This window comes from Panicum virgatum, chromosome 1N, assembly GCF_016808335.1.
Source record: "Panicum virgatum strain AP13 chromosome 1N, P.virgatum_v5, whole genome shotgun sequence".
NCBI classification, from domain to species: domain Eukaryota; kingdom Viridiplantae; phylum Streptophyta; class Magnoliopsida; order Poales; family Poaceae; genus Panicum; species Panicum virgatum.
This window is the reverse complement of record NC_053145.1, coordinates 3,740,988-3,767,923: the sequence shown is the minus strand read 5'-3', so window position 1 is coordinate 3,767,923 and position 26,936 is coordinate 3,740,988. Positions and strand designations below refer to the sequence as shown.

The 26,936-nt window shown below is 50.7% G+C and overlaps 4 protein-coding genes and 1 long non-coding RNA gene across 6 annotated transcripts; 1 reads left to right on the top strand and 4 right to left on the bottom strand.

The window, feature by feature from the left end:
• Positions 1-1,118: 1,118 nt before the first annotated feature.
• On the bottom strand, positions 1,119-4,569 carry LOC120654654 (probable protein phosphatase 2C 45). Its single transcript, XM_039932268.1, has 8 exons — positions 4,269-4,569; positions 3,026-3,159; positions 2,812-2,910; positions 2,566-2,724; positions 2,280-2,366; positions 2,097-2,188; positions 1,862-1,936; positions 1,119-1,775 (listed from the first exon to the last, which is right to left on the bottom strand). The coding sequence occupies exons 1-8, from the start codon at positions 4,478-4,480 to the stop codon at positions 1,584-1,586; spliced, it is 1,050 nt and encodes a 349-aa protein (XP_039788202.1). The 5' UTR covers positions 4,481-4,569; the 3' UTR covers positions 1,119-1,583.
• Positions 4,570-7,518: 2,949 nt separating this feature from the next.
• Positions 7,519-8,316, bottom strand: LOC120654308 (basic proline-rich protein-like). Its single transcript, XM_039931810.1, has one exon. The coding sequence runs from the start codon at positions 8,314-8,316 to the stop codon at positions 7,519-7,521; it is 798 nt and encodes a 265-aa protein (XP_039787744.1).
• Positions 8,317-9,850: 1,534 nt separating this feature from the next.
• LOC120654653 lies at positions 9,851-11,405 on the bottom strand. 2 transcript variants are annotated; one of them, XR_005667139.1, is made up of 4 exons: positions 10,847-11,405; positions 10,292-10,439; positions 9,996-10,122; positions 9,851-9,892 (listed from the first exon to the last, which is right to left on the bottom strand). It is a non-coding gene; the product is annotated as an uncharacterized LOC120654653 (long non-coding RNA). The 2 variants fall into 2 exon arrangements; XR_005667138.1 differs by having other exon boundaries at positions 9,860-10,122; positions 10,847-11,397.
• A 7,141-nt stretch (positions 11,406-18,546) lies between these two features.
• Positions 18,547-21,261, top strand: LOC120654652 (exocyst complex component EXO70A1-like). The gene has a single exon (XM_039932267.1). The coding sequence runs from the start codon at positions 18,775-18,777 to the stop codon at positions 20,776-20,778; it is 2,004 nt and encodes a 667-aa protein (XP_039788201.1). The 5' UTR covers positions 18,547-18,774; the 3' UTR covers positions 20,779-21,261.
• A 1,258-nt stretch (positions 21,262-22,519) lies between these two features.
• Positions 22,520-25,990, bottom strand: LOC120654650 (eukaryotic translation initiation factor 5-like). The gene is made up of 2 exons (XM_039932266.1): positions 25,819-25,990; positions 22,520-24,459 (listed from the first exon to the last, which is right to left on the bottom strand). The coding sequence occupies exon 2, from the start codon at positions 24,157-24,159 to the stop codon at positions 22,810-22,812; it is 1,350 nt and encodes a 449-aa protein (XP_039788200.1). The 5' UTR covers positions 24,160-24,459; positions 25,819-25,990; the 3' UTR covers positions 22,520-22,809.
• Positions 25,991-26,936: the final 946 nt, after the last annotated feature.

Genomic DNA, 26,936 nt, shown 5'->3' with positions numbered 1-26,936 from the left:
CTCCGGCAGCCGCGCGCTCCGGCCGCCGCCAGGGGGCCCTCCTCCCCGGCTCCCCCTGCTCCGGCCGCCGTGGGGGCCCTCCTTTCCCTGCTCCAACCGGCCGAGGCACGCCCGCCCGCGCTCCTCCCCTTCCGCCCGGCCACCGCGCGGGGGCTGCCGTGCTGCCCTCCTTGACGGCGGCGGCGAGAGCCGCTCAGCGCTGGTGTCCCCGAGAGCCGTGCCAAGGCTCATCCACTTAAGGGCAAAATTGTCATTGCCCCCTCTTTCTATTTTTCCAATTTGAATCCTTGGAGTGCTTATATATTGGGACGGAGGGAGTAGTTTCATTGGACTAGTAATGCTAGTACACCTCTGTGTTTTGTTTTTTTTGCATGGTACAACTTAACCGGTGTGAAAAGGTTTAGTCCGACAAGTTGAGGTAGAATTTGTCTAACAACAATCTGCTCGTGGTCGACCCTTGGCGCGACTCCTTTATGAGTCGCCCCATGACGCTTGGCCCGACAATCTAAAGTGCGGTCACGAGTCATGCCAAGCCGCTTGGCATGACCGCTTTTTTTAGTCACGCCAAGCCGCTCGGCATGATTCATGAAGAAGTCACGCTAAGGTGTATGGCGTGACACAGTCACGCGCTAAGGCTAAGGCGTGATGCAGTCGCACGCTAAGGCGTATGGCATGACACAGTTGCTCAAAGGCGTATGGCGTGACACAGTTGCGCCAAAGTACATGGCGCGACTCAACTTTGGCACATCAGCAGTGCAAACCAACTTTGGCACATCAGCACATCAGCAGTGCAAACCGTGGGAGTCCCAGCATGGCAAATTAGTCAAACTTTGCCACATTAGCAGCACAAATCGTGGGAGTCCCAGGGTGGCAGATTAGTCGCGTCATAGCGTGGAAAATTAGTCGCATCATAACATGCGACGTGACCCTTCAAGAGTCAAGGCACAAGTCGTGGTGTTACCGGAAGAGCTACTTTTTGAAAATTTAAATCCACGTTATCATTAAAATATTAAATTAAAAAGAATTAAAATAAAAGAAAAATTCTCCAGAGAAGCACACAAATGCTCTAGCTTTTCATACAGCAGGCTTTCTTGCATAACAAAATCAGCACACAACTCTGAAGAAGAAACAGATCAGATTCATTTGTTCGCAAAAAACAGTAACACGGCGACTAACGTACCAAATTCTTGAGTTCGACACCGAAAGGCAACAGAGCAAATGTTGAGAGATTAATTGTTACATACTGCGGTGCACAGCTTGCTTAAAATCGTTCCAACAGTTTCACACGCACTTGCTGCGAAGAAAACATCTAAGCACGATTCATGAATCAACAGCAACGGAAAAGCTACATTACAAAGCTTAATGGAAATGAAAGAGTCCACCTTGGATCATACAGTAACAGCACCAGCCCTGTCGTCCATCTAGGCCGGCCAGGAGCAAGAGCAAAAGCAGGATGACGAATGGGGCAAGTCAGTTTCCTTGCGGAACAGCTGCGCGGACGCACGGCGGCGGGGCATCTACTTCGAGCATCAGATACAACAGCCAGAAGAACGCATGCATGATTGATGATTCTACATGAGCAACTAGGAAGTTTGGTCATTGGCAGACTCTTTCTCTTTCTCTTCGCCTGATTTGTCACCAGAGGTCGTTCCATCTAGGAAGCGGACAATGACAACTGTGATGTTGTCGGAACTTCCCCTTTTGGAAGCTTCTTGGAGAAGCTTGTCTGCTGCTTCCTGGGGATCCTGAATAGGCTTCACCATGGCAACAGCTTCCTGGGAAATACATTACATCAGATAGGCAGACCAAGTGCAGAATATCCTAAGACTAAATGAAAATATTTCAGCAATATTTCTGGTACCTCATTAGTGACGACATCCCAGAGTCCATCGCTAGCAAGGATGAGGAATTCAAGGGAGCTGTCGACCACCTCCTCCTGGTAGTAACAGAAAAAATCGCTTTGAGATGGCTATGACAATTGGTGATGATAGAACCTCCATTTCTAGGCACTTACAAACTCGAAATACTTCTTCAAACCATGATATGTTTGGAAAAATATCCACAAAAATCCATAAGTCAAAACTAAGACAACAAACCTTGATTTCTGGGTCAGCAACAACATACTGCTTCAAGAGTTTATCGCCAAATGCTCGAGAGACGGCAAGAACACCACCCACACGCCATGTCCCTACAAAATTCCAACAAACAGTACAAAAAACAATTATTGGCACATATTAAGATAGTTTCATTTTGATAGATAGATTCAGAGGAATCATTACCAGCCCACATAACAAAGCCCCCAGCATCCTCAATTCTTTGTCTCTCATCTGACTGATCAGGTTTGTGATCCCTTGAAACAGCAATAGCTGCAGGTCAAGATGAGAAAAGCATTGTTAAACTGGAATGCGAGAAATTTGGAATGCTGCTATTCAGTTTAACCATGCGTCATGGTGAAATACTCGACCACGAAAAGGTATAGCACATAATAATTTGAAAAGTTCTGATGGAAGTGGAAGTATAGGGACAAGACACTGCGATACGTTATGTTACAGACAATAAACTTACCCTGTCCTCCTTTAGATATAACGGCTCTAGAATCTCCGACATTTGCAACAAGCAAACGATCACCTACAATAATAGCTGTTGAGGCAGTTGAGCCAGCATCTCGAGTCTGACTACTATCAGCTTTCAAAAATTCTGAATCTGTGTGGTTGTAAGTTTCGGCTGCAGAAAAATAACAAAAAGGAAATCAATATCACCCTATCCCAGAGTAGAAGAAGCACAATGTCTACCGTAGTTATGTGCGCATACCGATTGCAGCCTTGGTATCAGTGATGAACTTTGGGTGTTTAATTAAATTGCTGAAAAGGTGCTGCTTGACATATTCAGCTGCTCTCACTCCACCGTGACCTACAAAAACAGAAAACTATGCTCACTTTACCACTCAAAATAACAGCTCCGTGAAGGGGTGCTGGCACTATGAAAATCAATAGTCAGTACTTTTAGTGGCACTTGGCATACATACCATCATATACGCCAAACATTCCAACTTTCTCTCCATCAATGTCGTCTATCCTTGCCTCATAAAAGTCCTCCATCGATGCTCTTTTCCCAGGAGAACTTGCAACTCCATAAATGTAGCGCCCATTTTCACTGTTACTGCAAAGGAAAATGTTCTGTCAACCCACTATGAATTAAAACTTGCAGGATATTGCACACTATCATATAAAGAGAAATCCGGTACAAAGAATTTCCTGTGACATTAATAAATCTAGATAGGAAGTCTGTGTGCTCTATATGTCAAGAGGGGAAGAATTGATGAAAAAAAAAATTAAAATCTTACTTCCACCAAGTTCATCAAAGTAACAGTTTCTTTCTTTTTTTTAAGTTTTTTAAGTAACTTAAAATACAGTTTTACACATTAGTGCAACTAGTTATCTTATAGTGCGTATGTTTAACACGTAATTCTTTGATTAATCTCAGGACATAGTGATCAGTCTAGCACTTCTATTGTAATGAAAGAGCACCAATGCAAGGAGTGTTTTATTTGCAAGGGGTATATTTGGTGATCCAAGACATCCTTAAGGTCCAGTGATAAACACATGACCGAATCAAATATCGGAAAAATCCACAATAAAACATGCACGCACGAGTTTAAGTTAGTGCGGACTTAGAGCAGGCACGGGGCGAGGAAGGTTAATTAGCTAGGGTGCGCTAGACAAACTGACTGGATGACCAAAACCTTAACAGATCCTGACGCTTTGGCATCAAAACGGCAAGGTATGCATCATTGATATGACTTTGTGCGACACATCGTTAGGGGAAAGTGGGATCGGTGACGTGCAGTAATAAGCAATGGAGTGGTAGTCCTCAATAATGATGAAAAAGGAAGGAAATACTTGTAGGCAGAAGAGGATCAGAGGAACTCATGGATGACCCAACCATCACGTTCCCGTGCTCGTCAGCATCGCTACAGCACGCGGCTATCAGAAATCGACGCCAGGAATCACACAGATCCAATTGAGAGGCTGGCGGCTCAGCTCACGTCCGCCGTCTAATTCACCCGGAAGGAACCCGTAACCACACCACCCCCGAACGAGAACCCAGAGACCGCAAGCAGCACAGCTCATCCCCGCGGCCATGGATCTCCGCTCCAAGGCACCAGAGCCTCCCAGAAAGCTAAAAAAAAGTCAACCAGAGGAGGAGAGAGAAGGGGCCCGATAACGAGATCGCGCGGAGCAACCGGGTTCGAAGCGGCGAGGCGTCACCTGATACCGCCGGCGGCGTCCGGCGGCCCGTCCCCGTCGAGTCCCATGCGCGCTGCTGCTGCTGCCGCCGCCGCCACCCCCGCGCCTTCCTCCGAGCGGCAGGAGCAGGAAGAGGCCGGCCGCCCCGCGAGCAGGAGGGAGAGGAGCAGCACCGGGAGCGGGGGCGAGAGGCGCGCGGCGGGAGGCGGTGGACCCCACGGCCCCTCGCGCATCAAAGGAGGGAGGAGGAGGAGGAGCGGTGGGCAGCCGGGGCAGCGGGGCGTGGAAGGAGGGGATGGGGGGAGGAAACGGATGGACGCGACGGGGAGTGGTGGAAGGGAAGGGAAAGCGAGGAGGAGTGGATGAGAATGATCGGCAGGTGGCTGACGTGGCGGGCCGCCCGCGAGTCCGCGACCGGACGGACGGACCTGGTCAACGCCTCCCCTCCCCGGTCAAGCCGCGCACGGGAGGAGGGAGGTACGTGTACGCCGGAGCCGGGACAGCTCCGCACCCCCTGTTTTTATACTTGGTCACGACTCGTCGGGACGTTCGTGGTGGTGGCGCGGTGTCGGGACGTTCGCATACTCGGATCATGTCAGTGCTCAGTTTTTCTTCTTTTATTTAATAGTCCGAATAAATTCCAACATACTACCTCCGTCTAAAATTATAGGTTATTTTCACTTTTCTAACTATGTAGATAGACATAATATAGGAGACGTACGCCCTCCGTCCCAAAATAAAAATGCAATTCTAGAATCGAGTATGCGAATCAATACTAGATGTAACATTACAAAAATATCATTTTGTATTTTGTGATGAGTCAATAAGGTGTTAGTTGTCTTTTGCGAGAATATTTCGGAAATTGTCTTGTATTTTGTGGTATGGAGATCAAAGTTGTGGGAAATTTTTTGAACGTTATAGTTGTAATTATTTTGGGATGGAGGGAGATATGCATTTTAGAAAATATTGAAAGCATACATAATTTGAGAAGGAGGGAGCATGAGGTGGGAGCTTGGTGTAACGATGTAATATAGTGTTAGCTAAAATATAGTAGTAGTACTTTGCTTGCTTGTGTGGCAACGCGTTCTTCTTGACGGAAAGGGGACAGAGGACGAGAGTATATGACCACGGTGAAGTCAATGGAGTCTCGAGCGGGGCAGACACGGGTGATGGGGGGAGCACAAGCACATGCGGGGAGTTGCCCGCCCGTTTCCTTGCGACCGTGCCTTGCCTCGCTCGCAAGATGGCTGGCTGGCTCCATCGGATCCCCCGCTCCGGGATCCGAGCGCTAGCTCGGGCGGCTTGTGCCTCCGCATGCGGAGCAGCCGGTCACGGTTCGAGCGCTGCTCGGCCGTGATTTCCACCGGGAACAGTTGCTTCCCTATTTATCGTCTGCAGTCTCTCTCGCGCGTGGAGCCACAGAGGGAGAACGACGTGCTCGTCGTCTACGGCACCATGGATGGTTCCGGTGATCTCTTTAAGGACGCGGTCCAGTCTGAGTGTAGTTGTAGGTTTGTTTGAGTACTCGTAGTGTGTGGGGTGTGTGCGTGGGGTGTGTGCATGCGTGTGTGAGGTGTGTGTAGTAGTACTTGAACAAATACTACAGCTGTACCCAGTTGAGAGTCAGTCAAAAAAAAATCCCCCGCTCCGGCCGGGGGCGGGGGCGCCATCTCCGCGTGCCGGCGATCGACAGTGACCCAGCCAGCCCCACGCTGTGCCCTCGAGATTTACGCGGGGACACGCGCGGCCGGCGGCTGACCTGAGCCCCGCTACAGGAGTTGGGTGTTGGGAACTTGGGACTCGGGGTGAAAAGGCGAAGGAAGAAGGAAGTAGAAGCCGAATCCGGAATGGGAGTGCTCCTGCTCTTCTTGTCCATTCATGGGGGGAATGGAAGGAGCTGGCCGGCCTGCCCATGACCCGACCTGAGAGAGTACCAGAGTAGTACCAGACTACCAGCATTTTCATCAGCCTAGTATTTTTCTTTTTAATTTCCGCTTGCTCTAATTTTCTTCCTCCTCTTCGGTGATCCATCACTGAATTTCGTTAGAATTTCATCGAAGAATCTGATCCGCGAGCCAGACAAGTTTGGGAGCAACCATATCTTCTGCCAGCTGATTATATTAATTACTAGGTCCATGCCCGCGTTGCCACGGGTAAAAAACAAAAAACTCAATGCAAAAAGAAGATAACTTGACAATCAATAAGTAATTCAAAATCCTGATTTGCATTGACAAAACAAAGGGTTACTGCTCCAATATTATTTTCTATTGATATCACATACTGTATTATACTTGTGCCAAGCAAAAAGGAGGCAATAATTCATTCAAAAAATTGGAAACATAGGTCAATACCCATGCGTTGCTACACGCGATACAAAATGAATTCAGTTCATTCATATGAGAAGCGTACAAGATTTCAAAATGAAGTTAAAAATATCATCCAACACCAGAGCAATAATATCATATGGTCAATCTGCAAGCAAAGAAAGAACAATTTCTAGCAAAATACTTTAAAAGATATGAAGAGGGTTTCTGTGAAGTAAATAAGATCGCAAAAAATTTATAGCTGGCAGAAGCATAGCAATAAAAAAATTAAAATACTCAATTTTTCACTTCATCCTCAAAGTCTGCATGATTCTATAGTTTGATGGTGTATGTGCTACTGGACAACATTTGATACCTAGCTCCCAGTAGTAATCTGAACAGCAGAATTCTGCTTCAAAACAAGCAATCAACATTTATCAGTTAGTTTACATGATACAAAGCATAGGTCATCGGACATGACCAAACTGCTAAACTAACCACTGATTAGTAGCTTAACTGCATCTTTATTACCTTAAGACTCTCCGCACTCGTCACTCTCCAAATTCACTCTCCAAAAGGAATATTTTTGCCTGGTCATCGAGATTCTCTTCTTTATATTCAGTTTCTCCGCGTTCATTCACTCTCTATATCTACTCTCTATACCAACTAGTCAGTTTTTTATATCCCCACCGATGCCTTCCCCCTCCCCATTCTCTCTCTCCCCTTCCCCACCGCCAGCTCCCCTCCCCTATCTCACTCCCCTCTTCTTCCCAACACGGCCGGCGGCCCTCCTCCCTCCCCCTCCCCCTCCCCCTCCCCCTCCCCCTCCCTCGGCGGCGGTGGCCTGCGCGGGGCGAGCCCCGCATCCGGCGTGTCCTGGACGGTGGATGCCGGGCGGGCAGCGCGAGGCTCCTCGGCCCGGGGCTCTGGCGGAAGGGCTCGTGCGAAGGTCTTCGCGGCGGCGGGCCTCACGTAGAGGTCAGCGCGCGGCAGCGAAGACCATGGAGGGGCGGGCGGAATGGCCACGGCGAGCAGGAGCCCGCGCGCCATGGCGGAGGCGCCGTCCCGGCCCCTGCCCCCGGCGGCGGGGTTGCTCGGCCCGGGGCCGCGGCGGCCTTGGGCGGGCGAGCGTCACTGCGGACCGCGGGCGGGGAGCTCCGCGCTGCGCGGCCTTGGGCTGGCGGCGTCGGCCTCGGCGGGCCGGACCTGGAGCTCGGGGGTGCCGCCCACTGGAGATCGGCGGCGGGCATGCGCTCGCGGGGCGCGGGGATGCGGCGGCGGGCGGTCGAGCTCCCGGCACTCCGCGCCCTCCTGCCTTTGCTCTGCCTCCCTCCCTCCCCTGCGCCGCCGCATGCCAGCCACCTTCTCGCGCGCATCCATGGCCGGCTCCAGCGGCGAGCGGCGGCGTGATTTCCATGGCTAGGCGGCGGCGTGCCCGCGGGGCGGCGGGGCGCGCGGCCCGGCGGCGTGCCCGCGGCGCGATAGGGCGACTGAGGCACGGCAACGTGGCCGCGGGGTGCGCGAGGCGCGGCGGCGTGCCCGCGGTGCGGCGGGGCGAGCGAGGCACGGCGGCCCCTCCCACCTACTGCTGCTTCGGGCGGCGCGGCCACGGCGCGCGCGAGCTGCGTCCCCTGCGAGCGGCGGCCATGGCGCGCGTGAGCTGCGGCCGCAACGAGCTGCGTCCCTGCGAGCGGCGGCCACGGGGGGGCAGGGTAGGGCACCGCCGCGGCCCTTGCTCGCCAGCGCCCCGCCGGAGCAGGGGCCATGGCGCACCCTCCCTCCCGGATCCGGATTGGAGCTCGCCCGTCTCCTCCTTGCGGAGGACGGCGGCGTCAAGGAGGCGGCGGTGGGCCTCCCTCCGCTCGCGGCAACCGCGGCCCCTGCTCGGCCCGGCGCGTGCGGCAGCAAAGAAACGTGCTATCCATGTGCTATTGCGTGTAGCGAGTGTTTTACAGAGTGGGTTCAGAGCCCACTGCGGACAGCCTAAGGAGATCATGAAGCCATGATTCTATGAAGCATATTTTTCTAACATCATCAGCAACTGCTGTAGAATGGTTTGTCTAGTTTATCTACTGAGACAATACTGTTGAGACTCTTACTGTCATTGCTCAGTTCATTTTCTACTCTCTAAAATTCTGCACAAGGAAAACACGAGAACAAAGTAAATAAGCTGTCACAAGGAAAAAGATTCATCGATTTTACGGCAGGTGCTAACTTGCGAAGCATTGTCACAAAAATACGAAGGCTCACTTCACTACTCTGTCTTCCTCTTCCTGTGTAACAAATGCTAAAATAAATACGTATTGATCATGGAGTTAAAGCTGACATGTACATCATATATCTGGTCCAGATTAGCCATATTTTCTTATAAGGGCAGAACTACAGCATCCTTTGACATTTTTGCAGCTAAGAACATTTAACCATACTCGATTAACTTCACCAAGCCAGGGGCAATTCTGAGGGCAGTTGGCTTGAAACACTGGAGTATTCATAAAGTATTTAAGACCACAAATAATTGAAGCATATCAGCCTTAAAAAAACAACAGCATGGTGCTTGAGCTACCAAACATCTCACTGAAACATGCAAAACACAGTAGCGAGTACCTAGCATCCAAATTTCATCCTTATAGGTTTATACTGAATTTAGAAACTAAAAAAGGCCAAACAATGTGAATTCAAACTCAAAGGACAGAAATATCTGTAGTATGACAATTCGGTAATATTTATCAATGACTCACTGCAATGAGCATCAATAATCAAGTAAGAGACACAAACTTTCAATTGTTTAGTGTGTTTGCTGCCTTGCTGGATCACCATTGTCCTTCCCATAGTCACAAAGTTCCTGGGTCGACCGGGTCGAGGAACGGGGTCGAGGGTCGAGGGTCGTCATTTTATAAAATTGTGGTACGAAGGGGATATACATCTATGGAACGATAAATTATTATGTGGGACGCGACCCTAATTCATCGGGGTCGATATCTTCGGGTCGATAAAGACAAAAACTATATATGTGCTACTAATGAACAAACTAATCTGCACAAGCATATAAGAAACATATAAAAGAGTACATTTAGACCATGCTACACGTGCTTAGCTCATTGTCTAACAAAAACCACACCAATCCACTGTCCTTAACCTCCTTATCCCAATTAAATCTGCTAGCAATGGGGCTGCGACCCCTTTCAAACCGGGACACGATCCAACCTTGAATGGGACACTGACCCTCTTCGATCCTGACCCTCGAATCGGAACGATGTTCCCGGGTCGAGGAACGAGGCATCGACCCCGAATCGTGTGACTATGGTCCTTCCTGATATCTTTCTTCTTCTCCTTTCCAATATTCTGCGGTTAAAAAAGGAAGAGCTAAATGGTATAGAACTACTTGAATGCTTGAACCAACTCATTTTGTAATTGTGAATTAAAGTACTGAGAATAGTTTGACTACCTGTTTATACCTATGAAAAGCTGTTAAAAATATAATGAAAGACCTTTGATCATAACAGTACCCTCGGAATCCATCCCTGATGTCCTTTACACTCCGGAGTTTAATGCATTGTTGCATTCTCTTGGACCTATTAATTAACCATGATATGATCACTTCAACAAACGACCATAGGGAGCTACGGTATACACAAGTTCTGATGACCGCAAATCACCTTTCAGATAACTCAAATGTACAGTTGCATACAAACAATTCTACAGATTGTAAATATGAAAATCATGTGTCGAGAATAAACACACCTTGACAGTAAATCTGTTTGTTCCCGCGACAGATAAACCTGAGAGCATTGCACATTGCTCACTGCTTTATTTGATCCATTCCATCATCAATAAAGAAAAATTTTTACAAGAATAACTTGTACGGTTTGATACTACAATCCTGATGACACTGCAGATGCAGAAAAAACATATGAGTTAGCATCAAACAGGATGAGAAAATATATCTCCATTTGACTCTGTAATTGGCTTAAATTGGAAACCCAATGGTATGCTGTGCTTGGCACACGATCATTGGGTAAGGCAAGTTGAATCTTTCTCATGCAATGAAGGTTCAGATAATGTACAGGTGCAGTGTATGCCATAATTCATCAATGTTGCAGATTGGCAGATAGCTATTTAGTGGCAAGAAAATCTGACTATTTTCAGGCAAGAAAACTGCTGCATTGTTTTCTCACTGAATTGCTTTGAAGATGGTGTACATGGAGTGGTTCTACAGCGCAGTTGACTTTCTTTGGTTCAAGGCTGGCTAGATCTGAGTGGAGCATACTACGATTACGAAGGTATTAGCTAGCTAACCTTGGAGACAGGGGCGCGGCAGCAACAGGAAGAGTGGCGTGGAGGCGGCGGAAGCGGAGGCAGGGGCGAGGGCGGAGGGTCGTCCGCCGCGTCACCTGCTGCTCGAGCGGCCGCGGCCGCGTTGCGGTGGGTTGCGACGACGGCACCATTGGGCTCCTCGACCGCGGGATCCGCCTCTCCTATGGCTTCCAAGCCCACGCCTCCTCCGTCCTCTTCCTCCAGCAATTCAAGGTACGGGGCGCGCAGACTCGATCTATTTGATGCTGCGGGAGGGATTCTTCTCCGCCTCAAGGTACGGGGCGCGCGGGGCGGCGGGGGAGGCGGGGGCGGAGGAAGAGTGGCGCGGCGGTGGCGGCGAGCACGAGAGAGAGAAAGAGAGAGACGAGAGCGGCACGAGAGGGATGCGCGGCGGCGCGAGCTGCGGGGCCGGCGCGAGCGACCCGCGGCGGCGCGAAGTCGAGGGCTGCGTGGCGGCGGCAAGGGTCGGCGAGGAGATGGAAGTGGGTGCGGGACGTGGGGACGTGGGTGGGGAACGGTGCGTGCGGGGGACGACGAACGAACGAAGCCTGCGGGGGGAGCGCGTGACGAACGAATCTGCCAGGAATATTCGGATGACGAAAAAAAAAGTAACCCTTAAGGTTTTTTTAGTAGCAGAGAAGAGAAGAGAGAGATAAAGATAGAGATTTATGCATGTCCCTCGTCTCCCTCAAGGACCATTAATCGATTGAGGGTGTGTTTAGTTGGTGAAAAAATTTGGGTTGTGATACTATAGTATATTTCGTTGTTACTTGACAAATAATATATAATTATGAACTAATAAAACTTAAAAGATTCAGCTCGTGTTAATCATTTTGTGCTTTCCTAAAATATTGGGCAGGTCTACACAAGGAAGAGGTCCAGACCCAGATCAAGGAGGGAGTCGGGCTGCTGCTATCGATGGCCTACCAGCTGCTCTCCGATCAGAGTCGTTCTACAGCAAGAATGTTTCTTCCTCCGCCGTTAGTTGACCAAGACCAAGGTGATGTTGTGCCAGACGAAGAGGATGCGTGAGATCAAGCTCATCTCATGTTGGGTTCCTTAGGTTGTCGTTAAAATTGTGTTTTTGGGATGTTGGCTTCCCCGGATGTTAGTCTTGCCTTTTGGTTTGGTCTGTAATAACGCTACTTCTGCTTCCCGAGGCCCTGTGGTGTCGTTTGGCTCGAATCAAGTCAGATGGCTTCCCACACTAGGAATCTTCTTCCCTAGCCTTTCCCCCCTCTATCCCCCCCCCCCCCCCCCCGCTACTCGTTCACAAACTTCTGTATTTCCGTTTCATGCGAATGGAAATGGGGGCCGGCCTCGATTAAAAAAAATCAGTTAAACTGTGTAATTAGTTATTTTTTTCAACTATATTTAATGCTCCATGCATGTGTCCGAAGATTCGATGTGACGGAACTAAACAAGGCCTGATCCACGAGCGAGCTGTTGCACCCATGCCTATACGTCGACTATGTTACAATCCATCACCTGAAGGCTAAGTCACATTCAGCCTATAAATCGACTTCCATAGCCCACGACGGCCTTCCTCTTCCTCCCGCGCCATGTCTTCTTCCTTCTTTGTTCGTCTTCCTCTGCTCACAGCCGCACTAGGGTTAGGGATCAGGGCTTCGAGGGTTTGTGTTGCTAGGGCTGGGTTGTCTCCGGACTCCGGCATGTCTGGCCATAGAGGGAGGTCAGCGACGGTAGGGTAGCAGGGGAGGCAACCCTGGATGGGACGGCGAGGCTGCGGGAGCCACTGACCGCGGATCGTGGAGGACAATTGATGGCGCGTGATTGTGACGGGAGTCACGACGAGGTCCTCGAGGTTGCGGTCGGTGTTGCGAGGGCAAGCGGGGTCGGCGATGACAGCGGCTCCAAAGGCGGGAGCCCTCAGAGACGGAGGTGGTAGATGGCGGCGGCAGCACGGGTGCGAGCAAGGGCCTTGTTTGGTTTCAAAGCGCTAGCTAGCGCTACAAAGGGAATCTCGTATGCATGGTGTGCTAAATGAAGTTAATTTGCAAAACCTTTCCAGAAATGGGTGTAATTTTTCGTGACGAATCTAATGACGGTAATTAATTGATGATTTGCCACAGTGATGCTATAGTAAAAATCCTCTAATAGCTCGGTCAAAGGCATCATTAGATTCTTCAGGGTCACTAGCGCGGGAGTTCTGAAGTTGGTTTTGTAAACTGACTTTGTTTAACACCGTAATAAGCGGTCAAAATATCACAATTCATTAGCACGCTACACACCAAAACGGGGCCAAGGTAGCAGCGGGAGCCCTCAAAAGTAGAGAGGGCCGGCGGCGCAGGGGAAAGATAAAGCTTCCTCACTCGTGAGTTGCTCCGCTAATAGGTTGTCCGTGTGCTCCGAAGAGATACGTAACCGGTTCGTTCTTATCCACTCATCTACAGTAGAGAGGGAGAAGAGGGCGACACCAAGGCGGAAAGAGCTTCCGGCAGCGATTCCGCCGGCCCCTCTCCTCTCCGATGGCCGGTCCAGCGTCGGAGAGAGGGGTGGGCCGCAGAATCATTGCGCGGATGTATATAGACTAGATGTAGTTGTGTCTAGGTCTAGGATTTGCCGAAGGAGGGCGCAGTTGTTCCTGTTCACGTGCGGATGGCGGCGGTGCTTTCTCCTGCTCGGCCGGGCTTCCTCCCGATAGTTGTCGGAGACGGCAGTGCGGCGGGGTGGATCTTGTTCCTTCTGTTCGCCGCTGGCGATGGCGGCGCGGCAGAGAGTATTTTGCTCCTCCTAGAACATCCGGGTGAGTTTGTTCGCTTGGATCTTCTTTGTGAGGCTGGTTGGAGTCCCTCCGTTGGTGTGTGGATGGATCTCCTCTTCGGGGTGCTTCTCCTTGGCTTTGTTGTTGGCGTTGTTCTCGCCGGAGTTCGGGTGGCGTGCTGGGTGTCGGGGTTAGCGATTGCGGAAGGATTTGGGGCCGATTCAAGGGAGCCGACAGCTGTGCTCTCCAACCAACGATCTCTTGCAGCTTTCCAATGTTTGGGGTCCGCTCTTTGCTTTGGCATGGCATTGAACGGTGGCTTGAAGTCCGGTTGCTCTGCTCAATGTCCAGCGGGATCTAGGCGTCAGCGACAGTTGAGGAATAAGATAAGCAGTAGCGGTTAGGACCTTGTTGTAATTTCATTGTTACTCAGGGACCTTTCTGCAAGATTGGATTGTACTGTGCTTTCTTTTTAATATATGTTACAATCCTTCTCGCAAAAAAAAAAGAGATACGTAACCGTGTCCCACTGTGGCGGTCTGCACGGCTGCACAGCACCTCCCGTCCGGCATCCAGAGCTGTGCTTGGAGCTGGAAGCACAAGTGCCTAGGGCTGAGCTGATGTAGCTATACAAAAGTTTCAGGACCACTAGGTAAAAAGAATAGGAAACAAGAAAGTAGCAAAATAGGAAATCTTATTTTTTGGGATGGTTCAGAATGGGCCCTGTCGTGGTGTGGTAAACCACAGCCGGGTGGCGGAATGCACCCGCCTAAGCCCAGAGGGAGAGTACTCGGGGGTTAGTTAGGACTAGTTCGATCTCCTCATGAAGCAAGCGCACAAGAACACTCGAGGATTTAGAGTAGTTCGGACCTCCGGAGCGTAATACCCTACGTCCACTGTGTGTTGTATTGCTTGTGCTCTCAAGAGGTTGAGAGCAGGGTTGTTCGGCGTGAAACCGAGCTTGTGTTGTGAGAGTCTTGGAGTATCTCGTGTCCATGTGAACCTGTGTTCTAGCGGGCGTGCTCTCCCTTTTATATGTCCAAGGGGAGCACATACACTGAGCGGGCCCCGACAGGTGGGCCCGGCGATATATTATAAACTACAATTTGGCCTTCAATGCCTCAGATCCGGAGATCTTGTCATCGGCTTCCGTGCGTAGCTTCTGACCAGGGATGGTCTTGAGCTGTCATGTCAGAGTAGAGTCTAGCCTCTGCAGCCGTGCGTCGAGGACATGATGAAGCCTCGAACTACTGACTCAGTCCACTATAGCAGCGTGCACTATTGCTCCAGTCAGTAGCTGGTCATCATGACTCGTCGCCCATGCGTGAGGCACTGAGTATTTAATGCTTGCCTTGGTAACTGACGAGCCGCCTCGGTAATTGGCGATCCATAGTGTGGACTGACAAAAGCGGCACCGTGCCCAGAGGCAACAGAGCCCGCCTCAACCACTCGCACTTAATGCGGGTGGTTGAGGGAGCTTCCAACGGAAGGCTTGCGCCCGCGCCTGCGTTTGTGTGACACGTGGCGGCTCCGGACCCCTCCCGAGCAGCTAGCTGAGCCGAGAGCTCACGGGGGTCCGGATAGGCACGTGGAGGTCCCGGACCTATCTGCGGGAGTCCGGATGGCACGTGGAGGTCCCGGACCCACCAACGGGGGTCCGGGTCCGCGGCCACAGGTGCTGAGCATTTCCACCTCTGGGACACGTGGTGACACCGGACCCGTCCCCGAGCGGGAAGCGGGTCCGGGACCGTTGGTCCGGTGAGATGGAGCCGGACCCCAGGGGTCCGGCTGCTCAGCTCCTTAGGGCGTAGTTACGAATAACTACGCGAGTCTTGGCACAGTAGGAGTGAAATGTCGTGGTGTGGTAAACCATAGCCGGGTGGCGGAATGCACCCGCCTAAGCCCAGAGGGAGAGTACTCGGGGGTTAGCTAGGACTAGTTCGATCTCCTCATGAAACAAGCGCACAAGAACACTCGAGGATTTAGAGTGGTTCGGCCCGCCGGAGCATAATACCCTACGTCCACTGTTTGTTGTATTGCTTGTGCTCTCAAGAGGTTGAGAGCAGGGTTGTTCGGCGTGAAACAGAGCTTGTGTTGTGAGAGTCTTAGAGTATCTCGTGTCCGTGTGAACTTGTGTTCTAGCGGGCGTGCTCTCCCTTTTATATGTCCAAGGGGAGCACATACACTGAGCAGGGGCCCGATAGGTGGGCCCGACGATGTATTATAAACTACACTTTTGGCCTTCAATGCTTCAGATCCGGAGATCTTGTCATCGGCTTCCGTGCGTAGCTTCTGACCAGGGATGGTCTTGAGCTGTCCTGTCAGAGTAGAGTCTAGCCTCTGCAGCCGCGTGTCGAGGTCATGATGAAGCGCCGAACTATTGACTCAGTCCACTGTAGCAGCGTGCACTGTTGCTCCAGTCAGTAGCTGGTCATCATGACTCGTCGCCCATGCGTGAGGCGCTGAGTCTTTAATTCTTGCCTTGGTAACTGACGAGCCGCCTCGGTAACTGGCGATCCACAGTGTGGACTGACAAAAGCTGCCCCGTGCCCAGAGGCAACAGAGCCCGCCTCAACCACTCGAACTTAATGCGGGTGGGTGAGGGAGCTTCCAGCAGAAGGCTTGCGCCCGCGCCCCACGTCTGTGTGACACGTGGCGGCTCCGGACCCCTCCCGAGCAGCTAGCTGAGCCGAGAGCTCACGGGGGTCCGGATAGGCACGTGGAGGTCCCGGACCATGTGCGGGAGTCCGGATGGAACGTGGAGGTCCCGGACCCACCTGCGGGGGTCCGGGTCCGCGGCCACAGGTGCTGATCATTTCCACCTCTGGGACACGTGGTGACACCGGACCCGTCCCCGAGCAGAAAGCGGGTCCGGGACCGTTGGTCCGGTGAGATGGAGCGGGACCCCAGGGGTCCGGCTGCTCAGCTCCTTAGGGCGTAGTTACGGATAACTACGCGAGTCTTGGCACAGTAGGAGTGGATACCCCAGTTGCAGGGTACCGACAGGCCCAACCCAAGCTCACGGAAAATCGATCTCCTCCGGTCAAGGGTCTTGGATTACGCTAGAATTCTAGTGTGCACGTTTCCCGAAAAAGAAATCTCACATGCATGGTGTACTAAATGAAGTCTATTTACAAAACTTTTTCAGGTATAGGTGTAACTTTTCGCGGCGAATCTAATGACGGTAATTAATTGATTTGCTACAGTGACACTATAGTAATTGTCCTCTAATCGCACGTCAAAGGTCTCATTAGATTCTTCAGGGTCACTAGCGCGGAGGTTCTGAACTTAGTTTTGTAAACTGGTTTTGCTTGACATTATAATTAGCAGTCAAAATCTCACTATTTCTAGCACGGGGATAAACCAAACAAGACCAAGGTAATCGGATCTCTGTGTGCCCACGAAAATATGGTCGACATACGGGAAGTGTCAACTTATTGGGCCCACACCATCAGGCCTGCGTCCAGTGGGCCCAGAAAGGCCCGCTAGTGCCGTAACAAGCCGATGGCCCAGCCGGGACTGTTTGTGTTGTTGGTCTCATCTTCCTCGTTGCTTATTTTTTTTACTATAATATACTGGGCGAATTAATCGAGTAACCAGGCTCACCCATCCGCCACGAAGACAAAGCCACTCCAAATCTCTCTGTCTCCTGTAAATTCGTCTGGATGAATTTGAAGCAACGTCACTTTGGATTTGTAATTTGTTCCCAGTTTGTGTTCAAAGTTTGCGAGAGTTTTGAAGCCTGGACGACCGAGGAGAGAATCTCTCCACAACCAGACCAGGCCGCGGCGGACGCCGGGCGATGGCCCACGAGATCGAGAAGCAAGGCCCGCCGCCCCTCTTCCTCCTGCCTGCTGCGGTGCGGATGCGCTCGCCTCTCAATCAGATCCAGCCCGTTGCGATTTGTCACCTTGCAGTGCTGCAGCGTGCACGTGCGTGGCCCACCGCCCGGACCCGGACATGGCATTGGATCTCGACGATCACATTATTCCCGCGCTCCACATGCAATCATACGATACGATCGTCTTTTTCTACCTTCAACCCGGCAATGATTCGGCCAGGATTGAAGTCCATCGAAGTTTCAATTGCTAGTCCCCCTCTTTTTCTTCTTTTTTTTTTCTTCACTCTTAATTCTTACCTCTCCTCTCTCTACATTGTGGTTACTTAGGTCTTTGTTGGAGAACCAGCTCGTTACGCGGCACGCGCGAGCAACAATCTAGTACTACTCCTATATGATTGAAGATGAAAAACTATCAGCTCCGTATTTGTAAGTGCAACGAGCTAGAAGATGAGATTGTGAAATTCGGAACAACATTCATCGAAGCTGGTTACCTCCTTTTCCCCCACCCCCACAGCCAAAAGGAGGAGAGAAGGAAGGAAGACGAAGAGAAATAAAACTCTCTAAGAGCTTGTTCGGCTGTACATGGATTCAATTCGGGGCGAAAATGATAGAAATAATAAGAGATATATAACAAGAGACCGGTATTTATTCCAAGTCAGAAACTAATTACAACAAAATAGACTCATGATAGCTGTAATAGGAGACTAAGAATCAATCCATGAGTTTAAAAATGTGAATTAATCACAGTCTCTTATTGTATCTATAATGAATTTATTTTATTGCAAGTAGTTTCTGACTCGGAATAAAATCCGATCTCTTGTCATGTACGAAGTATGTTATTGTTTCTATCATTTCCGGTCGGAACCAAACAAAGACTAAATTAGACCTCTTAGATACCCCACTGTTGCCGCTTGCACATGCGAAGCCAAGGCGGAGCAGAACATTCTCCCTCCATTTCTCCTCTCTTTTCGCTCACTCGTCAGCACATTACAGCACAAAGCGCAAGATTGCCGGCGCACGAGCAGAGCAACCCTACGAAAAGCAAAACAGCCACGCGAGCGCAGCCAAACGTGCTTTTCCGCCCGGAAACAAAACCCCGCCTCCCTTTTCGTCCTTCCCTTCCCCGTTTGCCCCCTGCCTCTTCGTCTTCACCCGCCCCCAACCAAACTCCCCCTCAAACCTCTCTCTCTCTCTCTCTCCACCCGCAACCCGAGAGGAAGGAACCGGTACCAGTGAGAGGGGGAGAGCCGGAGAGCGCAGAGAGAGTGGGAGAGGGGGAGGCTCCGGCTCCGGCATCCGGCATCCGCCATTGTGTGCCGGGCGCCGTCGATTCGGGCGGCGGCGATGGATCAGGAGGAGGAGGACCGGGTGGCGGCGAGCCTGGCGGCGGCGCGGCGCACGCTGCGGGCGGGGGTGGAGAAGTCGCGGGCGCTGGGGCACGCGCTGGCGCGCGCGGGGCCCCGGCTCGAGGAGATCCAGGTGGCGCTGCCGGCGCTGGAGGCGGCGGTGCGCCCGATCCGCGCGCCGCGGGGGGAGCTCGCGGCCGCCGGGCCCCATATCGACCGCGCCGTCGGCCCCGCCGCCGCGGTGCTCAAGGTGTTCGACGCCGTGCACGGGCTCGAGCCGCCGCTCCTGGCGCCCTCCGGCGCGCGCGGGGAGGACCTGCCCGGGTACCTCGCCGTCCTGGCGCAGCTCGAGGAGGCGCGCCGCTTCCTCGCCGGCAACTGCGGCCTTGCCGCGCAGTGGCTCGCCGATATCGTCGAGTACCTCGGCGACCGCGACCTCGCCGACCCGCGCTTCCTCGCCGACCTCGGGGTCACGCTCGACGGGCTCAAGGCGCCGGAAGGCGACCTCGACGGCGGGCTCCTCGCCGCCGCCCTCGACATCCTCGAGGCCGAGTTCCGCCGCCTCCTCGCCGACCACTCCGCGCCGCTCGCGATGCCGAAGCCTGGGGCCGCGGCGGCGCCGGCCCGTGTGCCCGCCGCCGCCGTCCACAAGCTCAGCCTCATCCTTGATCGCCTCGTGGCCAACGGCAGGCAGGACCGCTGCGTGGTGGCTTACATTGATGCGCGAGGGAGCGTGGTGAGCGCCAGCCTAGGTGCTCTCGGCCTTGACTACCTGCGCGACCCAGCGCAGGACGCGCAGGCGTTGGGACCTGCACTTGAGATGTGGGGGCGGCATTTGGAGTTTGTGGTGCGCCGCCTCCTCGAGTCAGAGCGGCAGCTCTGCGCCAAGGTGTTTGGGCAGCACAAGGATGCTGCATCCGCGTGCTTCGCTGAGGTGGCGGCACAGGCCGGCGTTCTTGATTTCTTGAGGTTTGGCCGTGCAGTTGCCGATGCCAAGAAGGACCCCATCAAGCTCCAGAGGTTGCTGGAGGTGTTTGATTCATTGAATAGGCTGCGGCTGGACTTCAATAGGTTGTTCGGCGGTAAGGCCTGTGCAGAGATTCAGAGCCAGACGAGGGACCTTGTGAAGCTGTTGATTGATGGTGCCGTTGAGATCTTTGAGGAGTTGATTGTGCAGGTGGAGCTACAGCGACACATGCCTCCCCCATCTGATGGGGGTGTGCCGCGCTTAGTTACCTTTGTCGTCGAGTACTGCAACCGGCTGCTTGGTGATCAATACAGACCAGTGCTTGGACAGGTGCTCACCATTCATCGCAGCTGGCGCAAAGAGGTGTTCGATGACAGGATGCTTGTTGATGCGGTGCTTAATATCGTCAAGGCCCTCGAAGCTAACTTTGATGTTTGGTCCAAGGCGTATGACAATGCTATGCTGCCGTATCTCTTCATGATGAACACACACTGGCATTTCTTTAGGCATTTGAAGGCTACTAAGCTAGGTGAGATCTTGGGTGATGTGTGGCTGCGAGACCATGAACAATACAAGGAATACTATTTGTCAATGTTTATCCGGGAGAGCTGGGGAGCACTTTCCCCACTACTGAACCGGGAGGGATTAATATTGTTCTCAAAGGGCCGAGCCACGGCGAGGGACCTGGTCAAGCAGCGTCTCAAAACATTCAATTCAAGCTTTGATGAGATGTATTGCAGACAATCATCGTGGGTCATACCGGACAAGGATTTGCGGGAGAAGACGTGTAATCTTGTGGTACAGACAATCATTCCTGCTTACAGGAGCTACTTACAGAACTATGGGCCACTTGTGGAGCAAGAGGGAAATACTGGCAGGTATGTAAGGTTCACTGTCGATGGTATGGAGAAGATGCTCAGTGCGCTCTACATGCCCCGTCCCAGGAGGGCTGCAAGTATCCAGATCAGGCACTCGAGCAGCAAGATTAACAGTGCAATGACTGGGTTGCATTGGAGCGCTTCTGCAGTGAAATAACTTCTGTTGAAGAACCCAAAGATTGGATCAAGTATTATGCAATGACTGGTATGTGGCAAATGATTCATTTGACCCAGTCGGCAAAGAGTCCCGCGCTGGATAGGCGACCCAATTATGGACCAATGATGATAGCAGTGGTGGCATATGAACATAAACTCCTCTTTAGTTAGCATGAGAAGAGAAGATGGTGTGATCGTTCCGCAGCTCCTACTTGCGATGTTACTTCCTCCTGGGCTATCTTCTCTTGTTTTTGTTACTTCCTCCTGGGCTATCATTCATTTGGAGGATATTCAATCAGCAGCTTAGTGTATGTAAAATCTGTTGTATTTTGAGCTCATTAATTCATTATATGTAGTGGATTATATGGAAACATAACTCAATTAAAAGGAACTGGGAATCTTGGTTGCTAGCAGTCCTGGGGTTCCAAAGTGAGGCTCTGAGATTTGTTTAACCGGTGATTATATGTGCCCTATATCAGTTGAATTTCATATTTTCCTTCAGTTCGTGCCACTATTTCCAAATGAATTAATTCATTTCTACTGGACCCTTTTGTTTTTTTTTTGTCTAAACTGTTTTGTGCAGCTGAAGGCCCGAAAGATCCCCTGTATCTTGACTCGACATCCAATTCATTGACTTCGATCTGGGACAGGTTTTTAGCTCTGGTTGCAACTCGGTCCAGTGAGCCATGAGCCCATGACATAAGCTACTGGTGTTTACAGTGTGCACTGATGCAGGATGAATTTGAAGGAAATTGAAATTATGCAGCTTATTTTGTGCATATTCAGTAGTAAGCATCTGAAATTTTCTTTGAGATTTTTTTTCTCTCCCTTGCAGTTTGATTGGTTCCTTCTTCTTCTTTTTTTCCTTTTTGCGGGAGAATATTTTGATTCACCCGGCTCATCATTTTTCTGTTCGGTTCGGTTCAAAATGGCTTGACGGGCCGCAAAAAAACGTTTGGGCCGACAATAGGTTGTCGTGCTCGACGAGCCCACGAACAAAATGCTAACATACGGCCTCCTTTATCTGGACCGTTGGCTGGGCTCGTTCCCGTGTCCCGCGCGAAGTCTCTAACCCTGCCTTGTGCGCCCTGACCACTCGAAAAGAAAATAAGTGCGGCGACAAGAGTTACCGGCGTGTAGTAACAGTTCTCCTACTGACGTGTGAGCCCTGCACTGCTCTGGAAGCCTGGAAGGAATCACACTTTGTTCCCGAGTTCTTTTTTTTTTTTTGAACTTAACGTTCCCGAGTTCGGGACCTCCGGCTTGGACGTTCCATTTACAACTTGTCCTCAAATAGGAACACAGTTACTAGTTTCGCCGATTTGGTAATAAGATGCAAGTTGCTACTTAAAGGTGGTGGCCAGAAAATGTTTTGCAGGAGCTAGTGTGCAACCTACGTGGATAGTCACTAACAATTTGCTAAGCATTTCGTAGTACTTCAAAGTGTCATCTACTCATCTGTCATACCACTATAGCATTAGATGTACTAGTATTATCGGGTCATGTGTCATACCACTGTAGTATTAGATGTACTAGTATGATCCATCACAGGAGTACGGGTTGGAAAATAAACAAAGCTCCTGTTGGACTTCTTATCTACGTCGAGGAGTTTAGAATCCTAGTGAACTTTTTTTTTGTTATATTGTTCAGACAAAAGGTTCAGGAGGGATATGGAACCATTCTCACAAAACAACAAATCTGAACAACCCCTAAAGCATGCAGACAAATAAACAGTCGACAGGTGAAATAGGTAAACCGAAACTTCCAAAAAACATCACACTGAATGTAGCAGCAAACGGGCACACGCCACGACAAGCAACAAACCACAAAGGTACGCTTGCTTACAAACTCGCATAACGCAGTTTAGACAAACACCAATTGTTGAGACTGGATACAAAAGACTGACACGATCACACGGGATACGACACCGACAATATCACACGAGATAAACCGACTACGAGACAATCAAGACACAAAGATAAGTAGTAATGGGGAGCGCTGTGAAATCAAAGCAGCACCGCATCCACAGGCCTCACTCATCATCCTCTTCTTCAGACTCGGCGCTCTGGAGCCAATCCACAAACGGCTTGGCATTCTTCAAAACCTGGGAGTTCTTGCCTGCAGTCACAGCAGCATTGTACCACTCCACGATGGTTTCCTCCTCCAGCACATCTCCATCGTACAGGGCTTTCAGAACGACTGGGACCTGCTTCAGTGCCTCGGGGGTGCACTTGCCGCCAAAAGACTCAATTGCCTGGACCAGCACGGTCTGGGCACTCTCATCAGGCACAGCGGCAGCAAGGTACTTCTTGTTCTTCACCACCTCCTTTGCAAATCCCTTCCCCACTCCATCAAAGAGAGCCTCGAGGAGAGCGTTCATCACATCCTGGGGAGGGAGGGCTGAGGATGCCAGTACAGACTTGAGCTGAGTGGGTGTTGCAGCACTTCCCAAGCTAGCCTTGATGTCTCCAACCAGTTCACTGTAGGGACTGGGCTTAGTGACGGCTGGCTCAGAGCTCTCTTGGGCTTTCGCAGAACCATTAGCAGTGGCTTCTTTAGGGGTGGCCTGCTTCTTCTTCTCAGTATCATCAGTGGAGAGCATCACCATCTCAGCAGTTGCCGCACTCAGTTGCTCCTGCATGCGTTGTTTTGCAGCCTCCAGAGAAGTGTCAGTCTGCCACTCGACATCATCATCCTCTTCTGCAGCTGCATTGTCTCCATCACGACTGCGAGTTGGAGATGTTGAATGATCTTCATCAGAGCCAGCTGCAGCAGCCTTCTTCTTTGAAACCTTAGCTGTGGATTCCTTGGAAGATACACCTTTCTTCTTTGCATCCTTCTTCAGTTTCTTCTGCTCCTCATCGGCAGCCTCACCTTCCTTCAGACGTTCCTTCTCAGCTCTCCTCATGGCCTTCTTATCTTTTCCTCCCTTCTTCTGTTCAGGTGGGTTCTTCAGGATGAAGGTTGTAAGCTTGTCCCTCATGTCAACATCTGAGATGAAGCCACAGGCAGCACATTTCAGTGACATCATCTGGGTCTTAGAGATCAGAATCTCAGTCTCAGGGTTGCCACACCCGTAACACTGGACATACTTCTTGATGAACACCTCAAGTAGACCAGCCAGCTTTGCAGTGTCATGAGCACCATTAACCAAGGAAACTCCTGTCTTCTCATCAAACTTAGACTGTGCGCCAAGCTCACACCCAAAGTATTTGGTTGTGTAGGAAGCTGGCCTGGCAAGTGCTTTTGCAATGTCAACCATGTTCACAATGTTTGTCTTGATGCCATTACCACGCCCTTCTATTTTGGTAATCATCCTTGGCATCTTGTACCTGTAGAAGGCATCATCCCTGTTTGAAGCACCAATGTTTTGCAGAGCCATCTTGGATAAAGATTTCTGAAGCTGATGCTATCAGATGTGGCAGAATCCTGAACCGAGAGTAGCTGCTGATCCTTGGAGAAAACCAGGCTGACTCTGAGCACCAGCAAAAGACACCTCAGAACAAGATGACCAGATGGGCTCTTGATGCATGCAGTGGAATGGAAGCTTGTGCCTTTTTCTCGTTGCACGAGAATACTCTCCCAACAATCCCAAATAAAGCAAAGATTGTTCAGACATAAAAGAAGCAGCAACACCTAAGCCCTCCACTTTGTCAGACTGCAGCAGAACAGATGCTGCTACCTGTTTTAGCACAAATAGAAGAACAAATGTCAGTGGTCAAGTAAGATTGATAAAAATTTGTCAAGATTTGGCAAATCATCACGCCATGCCATAATGAGGAATACTGTGTGAACTATGAAACATTGTAAGGCACCCAAATTCAACATCCAGATTAATCATTCTATATCAACAAGGCACAAACAACAGCATAAATTACATTATATACCACACAAATAGACTATCTACAGCCTACACAACAACACTCCAGTCTTACCACAATCAGAACTGTGCCGAAATAACATACCCAAAACTAAAACAAAAAGGAGATAGTAAACAGCAAAACCCATGACTTGACAACAAAATCTTACATGATCCCACAGCTAAAGTAATGTTATGCTAATTCAGTAGCACAGCATGACATTACAAGGTACTTGTTCTATTCCTCAACATGAGTAAGTGCATCCCATATGCTTAGCAAATAATGAATTTATGCTACATTTGTAAAAGCAATGGCAAGAAAATACAAAACATAAGCTGTCAATCAGAACAAAATATGAGCTGCAAGTGCATTCATGACCTTCCACAATATAATTGATATGCAAAATTTGTGCAACAAAAAAGGCCAGCAATTCTAGCGCAGACAACAAACAGAGCAAAATAAAAAACCACAGGAGCACTAAATCGCTTAATCACTTCCGTTGCAACATCCAACAAGATATTAATGACTTAAAATAGCTAGAATAACCACCTAGCACACGCTGCATGAAGAATTCCAATCCCCCTAGCTGAGCAGTTCCTAAAAAGCTAAGCTACACAGGACTCAAGATTGAACTCTCCACGATTGAAAATTTCATCGATCTGACGTGGAATCATATCCTACCTACACCCAATCCGGCGATTGCTACCAAAACCAACCCAAATAAATCCTAGTGCCAAGCTGTCACGAAACCACTCAAACCCTAGCTTATGCCGACATCACAACCACCACCTACGAAATTAACTCCAGGATCTGGAACCTCTGAACCCGGCAGCACCACGCCCAGATCCGCCGATCAGGACGCTCAGACCACCGCCCCGCGGCCCCGAGCGGAGCCTGCCAGTTCCAGTTCGCCGACGGCCAACGCCGCGCCCACCAGCTACCCGCACCCAGCGACCGGACGCGCCGCGCGCGAAGCGACCGGCGGCCCGCGCGAGCGCCCTATCAGCGGCGCCGCCGGCTCAAGCATGTAAATCCGATAAGGGGAACACAGGATCCGAAGCCTCGAGAGGCCGCTACCTACCTCCCCCGCCGCGGATCGAACCGAATCGAATCGGAACGGAACGAGCATAGCAAGCAGTCAACGAGCCAAGCCGTGGACGGACGGGCGCAAGGATGCTCACCTCGGCGGCGGGGCGGAGATCTGGAGAGCGCGACGGCGAGCCGGGGCCGGCGCGCGATTAGGTCGTGAGGTGTTGCGGGGAACGGCGGCGAGGCGATGGAGTGCGGGGGATGGGGCGGAGGCGGGGCTTATATAGTGGGGCGACGCGCAGGGGCAAAGCAAAGCGAGCGAGCTAGGGCTGCCGTATCCACCTCGCCTTCTTTAATTTTTTTTTTCTGAGTTTTTTTTTCTTTTCGTTTTCGGTGTGGTGTGCAGTGTGCTGGCCTGGCGTTGGCTTCTCGTCCGCTTCCGAAAACTGTTTTGCGTTCTGAGTTGTGTTGTGTGGCCGGTAGGAGGAGGATTTCGTGGACCGGACTCCACCTGCAGAAAAGAAAATCATAAAGAAGGAGAGGGCCGTGTTGAATAATCTCCCACAAAAATATCTGACGAAACTTGAGGGAGGGAGGGTCACTGTAAGTCGGTACTAGAATTATCAAGGGAAATTAACATCAAATTTTCAGGAGACTCTTGTACGAGTGTCTCGTGTAAAAATGAACGGGGGGGGGATGTTGGTGAACAAGTTCGAGTGATAGTAGCTTCTGTTTAGGTTAGGTGATGACACAACAGGTTCAATCTAGAATGCAACAAAATCGGTGATCAAGATCAAGATACTTTGTTACAAGATAGAAGCAGAAGAAGCATGTTTTAAGCATGAGAGATGTCACAATTATGCGGCGGTTCAAGAGCCTGTGCTCAAATCTAAATGTTTAGCATTGCCAAATGCACGAGGTGATTAAGGAATCTCGATCTAGCTATTTCGATTATAAAACTAATTTTTGTATGCAAGCATTTCTTTTCCAAACATCTTTTATTTTCTGGAAACTCCAAAGGTTTTTTGAAAACTTTTTAGAGATTTCTGCTGAAGGACTTTTATGAAGTGCCTGAACAATAAAATAGGAAGAGAAATAAAATGCTACTCATAACTCATCGCTCTTTGCATTGAAAATTTTTAGTGAAAATATTGCGTGTTATAGAAACAGATGAAGATTTGATCACAATGTCTGTATGGGCGTACGGGCGCGGCGCTAACCTCTCAGCTGAGCATGATCACTGTACCGCCGTGGGTACGGAGATTTTGCA

Bases quoted from the DNA above. Each gene is read 5' to 3' on its own strand.
- LOC120654654 (XM_039932268.1), bottom strand. From the start codon at position 4,480: ATGCGCGAGGGGCCGTGGGGTCCACCGCCTCCCGCCGCGCGCCTCTCG. The intron at 2,367-2,565 runs GTAAGTTTATTG...CTTGACCTGCAG, and splicing joins TATATCTAAAGGAGGACAGG to CTATTGCTGTTTCAAGGGAT. The intron at 1,776-1,861 runs GTACCAGAAATA...TGTATTTCCCAG, and splicing joins GGGATGTCGTCACTAATGAG to GAAGCTGTTGCCATGGTGAA.
- LOC120654308 (XM_039931810.1), bottom strand. From the start codon at position 8,316: ATGGCCCCTGCTCCGGCGGGGCGCTGGCGAGCAAGGGCCGCGGCGGTG.
- LOC120654652 (XM_039932267.1), top strand. From the start codon at position 18,775: ATGGATCAGGAGGAGGAGGACCGGGTGGCGGCGAGCCTGGCGGCGGCG.
- LOC120654650 (XM_039932266.1), bottom strand. From the start codon at position 24,159: ATGGCTCTGCAAAACATTGGTGCTTCAAACAGGGATGATGCCTTCTAC.